The sequence below is a fragment of the Phyllobates terribilis genome, unplaced genomic scaffold, assembly GCF_046119375.1.
Source record: "Phyllobates terribilis strain yellow unplaced genomic scaffold, ASM4611937v1 Scaffold_5__5_contigs__length_657084704, whole genome shotgun sequence".
In the NCBI taxonomy this organism is placed as follows: domain Eukaryota; kingdom Metazoa; phylum Chordata; class Amphibia; order Anura; family Dendrobatidae; genus Phyllobates; species Phyllobates terribilis.
In genome coordinates, this window is record NW_027362765.1 from 32,600,909 (window position 1) to 32,610,538 (window position 9,630).

Consider the following 9,630-nt stretch of genomic DNA (forward strand, 5'->3'; position numbering starts at 1 on the left):
GTACAACTACTGTGATAACAATTACATATGGGGAATATTTGTTGTATGACTTTTCCACAATAATTTCTCATTACTTGGGAAGAAATATCACATTTATGTCATCAATCTCCGCATATCAGAACGTTTGTTATTTTTCCTGGCTGCCATGGTAACAATCGACGCCCTGCGATCACATAGCGAGATGCTGAGGTAACATTTAACCACCTGGATGAGACGGTCGCTATTAACTTCACCAATTGACTTCACTCAAATCGATCAAATTTCTGCAATCAAATACTTAACGTGTGCACATAGCCTTAGAGGTGACACATAGGAAAGTGAAAGTAAGAAGTATAACCAAACCTAAACCCTTAAAGCACCTAGACCACATGTCAAACTTTGGCCCGCTCCCTCCACCATCATTCTCCCTCTGCGTCTGACGTCTCAGTGCAGCAGGCGCGATGACGTCATTACAATGCGACCTCTTTGCAGAGGCACTTCGGGCTCCGTACACGTCATACACACGCGGCTCCGCTCTGTACACCTCGTACACACGAGGCTCTGCTCCGTACATCTCGTACACACGCGGCTCTGCTCCGTACACCTCGTACACACGCGGCTCCGCTCCGTACACCCCGTACACACGGCTCTGCTCCGTACACCTCGTACACATGCGGCTCCGCTCCGTACGCCTCGTACACACATGGCTCCGCTCCGTACACCTCGTACACATGGCTCCGCTCCGTACACCTCGTACACACGCGGCTCTGCTCCGTACATCTCGTACACACGCGGCTCTGCTCCGTACACCTCGTACACACGCGGCTCTGCTCCGTACACCTCGTACACACGCGGCTCCGCTCCGTACACCTCGTACACACGCGGCTCCGCTCCGTACACCTCGTACACACGCGGCTCTGCTCCGTACGCCTCGTACACACGCGACTGCTCCGTACGCCTCGTACACACGCGGCTCTGCTCCGTACGCCTCGTACACACGGCTCTGCTCCGTACACCTCGTACACGCGCGGCTCTGCTCCGTACACCTCGTACACGCGCGGCTCCGCTCCGTACACCTCGTACACACGCGGCTCTGCTACATCCACACTGTAAACCCCTCCTGACCCCACACATAACCTTCACCTCATCCAGCACCATGACAACCAGCACAGCAGAGTCCTGCATCCACTGAGGCCCCTGATCATGTGACCCCTGACTCCTCCCCTCCTGTGACCTCATCACAGGTCCTGTGCGCACAGAGCAGCCATATATGTGGTGGCGGCTCTGCAGGTGGAGGTATGTGGAGATCCCCCATTACTGGGCGCAGGGGGCATTAACCCCCTCAGTGCTGAGGCTATTGTGACCTCTGCCTCCCTTATTCCTAGTGCTGTGACCTTTCTCTTTCCTCTGTATCAGGTTATTACGGGATGAGTTGTATTTTGTCGCCATTTTCGGCTCCATATAATGTAACTGATGTAACATATATTTGGTGACAGATGACAGACGGCCGCTCCTCTATTATCTCCAGTAATAAATGTACAATTACTGTGATAACAATTACATATGGGGAATATTTGCTGTATGACTTTTCCACAATAATTTCTCATTACTTCAATCTCCGAATCTCAGAACGTTTGTTATTTTTCCTGGCTGCCATGGTAACAATTGACGCCCTGCGGTCACATAGCGAGATGCTGATGTAATGTTTAACCACCTGGATGAGACGGTCGATATTGACCACAGCATCCGAGGAGTTAAACAACCCGTGCGATTGTCATCATGTAATAGTATGTGACAGCAAGAAAACTGCATCTGATGTACAGTAACGGCAAAGAGCAGGAGAGATGAGAAGAATCAAGAAATGATGAATACAAAATCTACACGTTCTGTCTCCTGATATCTTTCCCTTATTATCTCCAGAAATTGTATTATTACGTGGGATCTTTATGATGTTACATCCTCATCTTCTTCACATTCAGATTCCTACAATATCGGATACTCTCAGTGGAGATCTATATAAGAGAATTTTCCTGATTTCCTGAGGATGGATAAGGACAGGGACAAGATGGCGGAGAGGATATTACACCTCACCCTAGAGATCCTCTTCCGGCTTACTGGAGAGGTGAGAGATTCTGATGACGTCACATTACATCATTCTTATCTATGGGAATAACAGATGGACAGAACTGGAGAGGTGAGGACTCTGGAAATGTCTGTAGTGAGATTTATTAATGTGTGTCTCCATAACCAGGATTACACCGTAGTGAAGAAGACCTCTAGTGAGCCCTGTCAGGCCCCTGTGTCTGAGGGATGGGAAAGACCCCTGAGCCCAATCACAGGGCCTCCACCTCACCCCCTGATACATGAAGACATCAATGAGCAGAAGATCCTAGAACTCACCTATAAGATGATTGTGATGCTGACTGGAGAGGTGACACTACTGGGAATGCTGGGACATTATACAGTAATGCTGTGAAGAGATCAGGGTAATGATTGTATCATTGCATGTATCAGGTTCCTATAAGGTGTCAGGATGTCACCGTCTATTTCTCCGTGGAGGAGTGGGAGTATTTAGAAGGACACAAAGATCTGTACAAGGACGTCATGATGGAGGTTCCCCAGACCCTCACATCACCAGGTAATAGACAGGACTAAATACACACAGTCTATAATTATCTGATTGTAAAGAATGAATCCATTCCCTGTTTGTGTTTCCTCCAGATCTTTCCAGTAAAAGGACAACACCAGAGAGATGCCCCCATCCTCTTCTTCCACAGGACTGTAAACAAGAAGATGTCAATGTGCCTCAGGATCATCTGGTAGATGGAGAGAAGGTGTCATGAGATCTCCCCTATGATGTGTAGACGGCTGTGAACGCCTTGAGCTCAGTCTTGTTTTATCCACCAGTATTATATGTTTTATACTAGTGTAATGAGAACGGTGGAGATGGCAGGATTAGAGCTGATCATAGATGTGACTCCTCCATCTGTCTGTGAATTTTACAATATTTGTTTCAGGGTGAAGATCTGACCCATACTAATACTACAGAGACATATGTGAGAGGTGATGAGCGGTGTAAAGAGGAGATTCCTACATACAACTACCCAGGTGAGTAACCATTACATGCAGAGAAGTCACAGATTATTTTCATTCACTGGCTTTGGCTGCTTTTTTGGAGTTGTAGGTCAGCCACATTATCAAGTGGTCAACATTCTGCTACTATACCACTACATGCTCCTGTACCCAAAAATGTACCCATTAGTGTGAGCATTTAATATTATTTACCGTATTTTTCGGACTATAAGATGCACCTTTTTCCTCCCAACATTTTGGAGTAAAGTGGGGGGTGCGTCTTATAGTCCGAATACTATATACATGGCTGTGCGTGGTGGTGGGTGTAGGGGAGTGGCAGCGGGGAATCAGCGGGGCACAGGAGGCAGCAGCCGCCTGCTGCAGCCTACACTGTGCCCGCTACTAAAGAAAATGAATATTCATTTTTCTTAATCGCCGGCATACTGTAGCCGCAGCGCTACATGGGTTGTAGTGAATTTCCATGGTCTTTAATAGCGGTAAAACAGACCGCAGAGCGGCAGCAGGAGCCACGCTGCGATACAGTGTGCGGCTGTTGAAGAGACTGAATGGTCACTGCTCCCCACGCACAGAGTCCCGGCGTGGGGAGTAGTGACTATTCCAGCACAGCGTCTCACAATGTGTGAGGGCGCATGGCAGGGACGCCATGCGCGGCTCACACAGTGAGAGTGTCGGCAGTAGAGCGGGACAGCGCTGGAGGAGATAGGAGGTGAGTATGAGTATTTTTTTTTTTTTTTGTAGGCAGCGTAATAGGTGCTTAAGGGGTGCCATACATACCAGGATGAGGGCTAATAGGGTGCCATGCATACCAAGATGAGGGCTCAAGGGGTGCCATGCATACCAATATGGGGTATCAAGGGGTGCCATGCATACCAGGATGGGGGCTCAAGGGGTGCCATGCATACCAGGATGGGGGCTCAAGGGGTGCCATGCATACCAGGATGGGGGCTCAAGGGGTGCCATGCATACCAGGATGGGGGCTCAGAGGGTGCCATGCACACCAGGATTGGGGATGAATGAAGCCATGCATACCAGGATGGGGGCTCAAGGGGTGCCATGCATACCAGGATGGGGACTCAGAGGGTGCCATGCACACCAGGATGGGGTATTAAGGGGTGCTATGCATACCAGGATGGGGGCTCAAGGGTGCCATGCATACCAGGATGCGGGATAAAGGGGTGCCATGCATACCAGGATGGGGAATCAAGGGGTTTCATGAATACCAAGATGTGGTATAAAGGGGTGCCATGCATACCAGGATGGGGGATAAAGGGGTGCCATGCATACCAGGATGGGGGATAAAGGGGTGCCATGCATACCAGGATGGGGGAATCAAGGGGTACCATGCATACCAGGATGGGATGGGGACCACTTATACCAGGAAGGAGGGGGCATACATACCAGGATGGAAGATATTAACAGAATTGGGGGACATTACCCCAATACCAGTGTCAGTAGCAGACCCCCTCCCCCATAACAGGGCATCATGACCCCATTTTTTGCTTACATTTTTTTTCCCCTATTTTACTCCTTTAAAACCTAGGTGCGTCTTATAGTCCGAAAAATACGGTATATTTAGAACACCATTAATTCCATGGTGCTGTACATGAGAATGGGTTTCATATAAAATACATATATAAATTACCGTGAATAAACTAATAATGTCAGACCAGAACAGAAAGAAGAAGGCACTGCTCTTGCATGCTTACATTCTACAGGATAATGGGGAAGGAGACAATAGGTTAGGGGGAATTTGTACTGGAATTGTTGAATCTGAGTGTCCAGAAAATAATCCCCCTTATTAATAGAGTAAATTAAATTCAACTTACTGGCCAAATGTGAATTTCAGTACTATAACAGCAGAGTTTCCCATTAACCTTCTTTTCAGTTTCTGTGAGAAAAGAACAGTCTAGCTTCAAATAGGTTCACGATAAACTACACGAAAAACATTACACCTATTTATCATGTAGTGTGGTTGATGACTGTAATGTCTCCATGTCATGAATTCCATGATGTTTTCTATCCTATGGAATGAAAATTATTGCAGAATCCCTCCTGAAACGGGGAGCACTAATACTTTTTCTACCTTTTCAGTGAGTACTTATGGAAGCTCCAATGGTCCATCATAAATTAGTAAAACTCCAGTTTTGTGGAGTATGTTGAAAAGTTCTCTGTAATTGTCTAATATTTTTTAAAGAAACTCGTTTGATAGAAAATATTGTCGCCTACGATAATTTTGATTGCAACGAGGTACCATGTTACATACTCTAATTCCCCCAGAGATGTCACAGTTTTTGTCTACAGTAGTTATTGCACAAGATACTTTCAGTTAATTACTTTCCATCGCAGCCAGTTCATTGTTTCTGAGATAGGTTTTTTTTTTTCTCTGTGACACATTGTACTTTTCGTTAGTGGTAATTTTAGGTTAATTTGTTTTGAATTTATATAGGAAAAAATTAGAAATTTGTGAAATTTGCCCCACATTTTGAAGAATTAGAAATGTTCAAACATTGATTTATGCCCTTAAAACAAACAGTGACACCACACGAAATAGTGGTCACCACCACCAGCCAAGGGAAGCTTTTAAATGTGTTATCCAGCTCTAGTAAGGGAGGCCACACCCAGGTTTGCACAGAATGCAAAATATAGGGAGAAAATAGGTCAACGCCGAACGGGGGCGCCGCTGCGTGGGATAAGGGTGCCAGCCTCCGCTGTCAGGGAGATAATAGTATCATTGTAGGGCTAACTCCCCAAACCTGCCTACTTGATAATTGGATGCTATTTTTTCGCCAAAGGTTTTATCAATTTTTTGTTTTGTATATGGTCATTTTTAAAAAATGTAAATAAAAGTGATGTTTTATTTATCTAATATTTACTGATGTTTAGAGTCTGTGATCTAAACATGATTCCAATGACAAAAGATGGTGGCTTATTATTCAAATATTTGGGAGGCGGAACGAACAAAGAGTGTCAAACATCATGCTCTACTGGTTGGTGCCCTGAAGTCTACTGTTGGATTGTGAAGTTTTTTTGTCTTGGTGAATAATTACATTTTACTACATAACCTTCAATTTATTTGGGTAAAAGAAATAATCTTTATTCTTGGCAGGTGACTATACCAGGAGATCAGATGAACAACTGACATCTGCAATTTTTAAATCAGATGACATTGATATCACACAAGATGTAACTGATGTCCATGCCACCTCTTCAGAAATACCATCGTCCGTTCACAGCAAAGAACTATCATTTGCTCCTTTTCAACAGGTCCTATGTTCTGATTCATCACAGATTATTATGAAAAATAAAAGTAAAAAAACAGGCATTAAAAATCGAACTGATCTTACAACAAATAAGCAATTTTCAAGTACAGAGGATGGAAAAAGATCTTCCCTCAAAACGTCATGTGTTATTCATCAAAAACTTATCATAGAGAAAAAAATTTCTTCTTCAGAGAGTGAAAACTATTTTAACCAGAAATTAGAACTTGTTAGACGAAAAAGAGTTAATGCAGAGGAGAAGCCATATTCTTGTTCAGAATGTAAGAAATGTTTTGCAGATAAATCATATCTTGTTACACATCAGAGAAGTCATTCGGGGGATAAGCCATTTTCATGTTCAGAATGTGGGAAATGTTTTACAAAGAAATCAAATTTTGTTCTGCATCAGAGAACTCACACAGGGGAGAAGCCATATTCTTGTTCAGAATGTAGCCAGTGTTTTGCACATAAACCACATCTTGTTACACATCAGAGAAGTCACACAGGGGAGAAACCATTTTCATGTTCAGAATGTGGGAAATGTTTTACAAATAAATCAAATTTTGTTAGGCATCAGAGAACTCACATAGGGAAGAAGCCATATTTATGTTCAGAATGTGGGAAATGTTTTATACGTAAATCACATCTTTTTATACATCAAAGAACGCACACAGGGGAGAAACCATTTTCATGTTCAGAGTGTGGGAAATCTTTTAATCAGAAATCACATCTTGTTAGTCACCAGAGAAATCACACAGGGGAGAAACCATTTTCATGTTCAGAATGTGGGAAACCTTTTAATCAGAAATCACACCTTGTTAGTCACCAGAGAAATCACACAGGGGAGAAACCATTTTTATGTTCAGAATGTGGGAAATATTTTACCAGCAAAAGGAGTCTTAATAAACATCAACTATCTAACAAAGGGAGAAGTCATTCTCATACCTAGAAGGTGGGAAACATTTTACTCAAAAATACATTTTGTTGACCGCAAAGGAAAACTCACACAGGGAGAAACAATATATTTTTGACAAACTGTACAAGAAAACAAATATACAGAGATTAAAAGTAACGACAAATAAGTAAATGAGAAAGCAAGTTAGAACTCTTATTAAAATTAAAACATATGCAGTTAGCAATATACAACTGTTATCTAAACTGCAAATTGAATGGAATATTTCATGTGCATTGAATATTTCTCAGTTATATATTTATATTGCCACTGGGATACCGTGACAAAGAGGGGCTAGAAGGTTGTGGCCCAATGCAGGTTTTCCTTGTTCTGTCATTAGAAGGGTTAAATAGTTCAGTTGATCTCCTGGAGCTCTCCATCCTGAATTGTCTCAACTGTTCTGTGTTGGCCACTCCCCTCTGGTATATATGTATGTTGCCAGTGACAGTTTGTCCACTTCCTGGTTTGGAGTTGAAGGAGAAATTCAGTGATTGGAGTAGGCGGTTGGGAGAGTTTTTTCAGGAGATTTATGCGTGGAGTTGGTTTGCGTGTTTATCCTTATCCTCTCCTATTTGGTTTCTACTTCCTATATTTCTCCTGTTTCCCACTCTGTTGTTTTGTGCGTGTATTTGTATGATTGTCGTTTACTTTTATCTCTTTCTTACTCTTTGGTTAGTGTTAACCTATACACTTCAGCCTCATACCTCCCTGGATGTCATAGAAAATGGATAAGGGTTAAGATAGGAGCATAGCAAGGTACGAGACCCCGGAATCTCCACCATCTGGGGTAATCCGGGGGGGGACAGGCATAGCTAAGGGCGCCCCTAGTTCGAGGGATCGGGTAGGTGCCCACAATCCCTTGTCACTACGTGACATATATATTCACTATATGGACAAAAGTAATGCTACCCCTCCCAAAAAATACCCAATATTTCTTCCTTCCTCGTTTTCCTAACTTCCAATTTCAGCAATCTGTCATTCATCAATCTATTTCAATCCACAATCACTATGTGTGAACAAACGTCTTTAACTTTTCTATACAACAATAATAAACATGTTCATATTGTAAATTACTATTTACATGTACGATTCATTCCTTCCTTCTTGGAAAGTCTGGTGTGATTCATTCCAATTATAATAAAATGTGTCCATAGTTCTTTATACAATGACATATTATCGTCATATTTAGGCAGTTTCTAATATTCTGAAAAATCTCTATATATGAACAAGATCAGTGAGTTTCATTATACCAAGTAGAGAAGCTCCAGGGACAAAGACCCCATCTCGTACTAACATGCTGGAGGCCAGGCCCGGAGTATCCAGTCATGGTGTCCGGATTCTCTCATTTTTGGCTCCAGCATTTCTTGTAGAATAAGTCACTTTCTCATACAGTCCTGTAGTAATAACTTTGTTATTCACATTTTGTAGGAGGGTTCATCTGAATCTATCTAAATGTTATCAATTTATCTGTGTAAGAAACAATAAACGTCCTACAGCAGTTTTACCATGTGTGTCTGTCCAGTGTCAGTTCGTCAACATACACTAATAAAAAACCTTGGGACCCCCTCCAACCAAACCTGCTGATTATGATTTTAAAATACAGTAGCGACCAAAAGTTTTGCATATTTTTTAAAAGTGTGATTACTTCTGTCTGGTTGCTGTGATGCCATTTCCCAAGTGATGAATTGAAAGTGCATGATATTGTTATCATGCAAGACCTTAATTTTAACCAAAATGCTTTTGAATATAGGTTTGGTTATTTAATTAAAGAAAACTGACAGCCAAAAGTTTTACATATACTATATATTGATCACAACATATTATTATTTATTATTATAGCGCCATTTATTCCATTGCACTTTACATGTGAAAAGGGGTATACATAGCAGAAACACTTAGAATAGTCTTGAACAAAACGAGTCAGTGACTGGTACAGGAGGAGAGAGGACCCTGCCCCCGATGGCTCACAATCTACAGGGGATGGGCGAGGATACAGTAGGTGAGAGTAGAGCTGGTCGTGCAGCGGTATGGTGGAGCGGTGGTTACTGCAGGTTGTAGGCTTGTCGGAAGAGGTGGGTCTTCAGGTTCCTTTTGAAAGTTTCCACGGTAGGCGAGAGGATGCATGGGAGAAATCTTGTATGCGATTGTGGGTAGAGGAGATAAGAGGGGAGTAGAGAAGGAGATCTTGTGAAGATTGGAGGTTGCGTGTAGGTAAGTACCGGGAGACTAGGTCACAGATGTATTGGGGGAGACAGGTTGTGGATGGCTTTGTATGCCAGGGTTAGGGTCTTGAACTTGAGTCTGGGCAATGGTGAGCCAGTGACAGAGGGGAGAGGCTTGGGAGTAGTG

General features: G+C 43.1%; 1 protein-coding gene across 4 annotated transcripts in view; it reads left to right on the forward strand.

Annotated features, from left to right (window-relative positions):
- Nucleotides 1-8,357, forward strand: part of LOC141271843 (uncharacterized) — a 165,227-nt gene extending 156,870 nt beyond the window's left edge. The window contains exons 1-7 of one of the 4 annotated variants that reach the window (XM_073682030.1): nt 1,191-1,275; nt 1,959-2,101; nt 2,231-2,410; nt 2,494-2,617; nt 2,701-2,813; nt 2,997-3,087; nt 6,179-8,357. In XM_073682030.1, coding sequence (XP_073538131.1) covers nt 2,024-2,101; nt 2,231-2,410; nt 2,494-2,617; nt 2,701-2,813; nt 2,997-3,087; nt 6,179-7,278 — 1,686 coding nt within the window. In that variant the 5' untranslated portion in view covers nt 1,191-1,275; nt 1,959-2,023 and the 3' untranslated portion in view covers nt 7,279-8,357. Of the gene's footprint in view, nt 1-1,190; nt 1,276-1,951; nt 2,102-2,230; nt 2,411-2,493; nt 2,618-2,700; nt 2,814-2,996; nt 3,088-6,178 lie in introns of those variants that run through there. The other 3 variants (XM_073682033.1, XM_073682032.1, XM_073682031.1) reach the window with 3 other exon arrangements.
- Nucleotides 8,358-9,630: the final 1,273 nt, after the last annotated feature.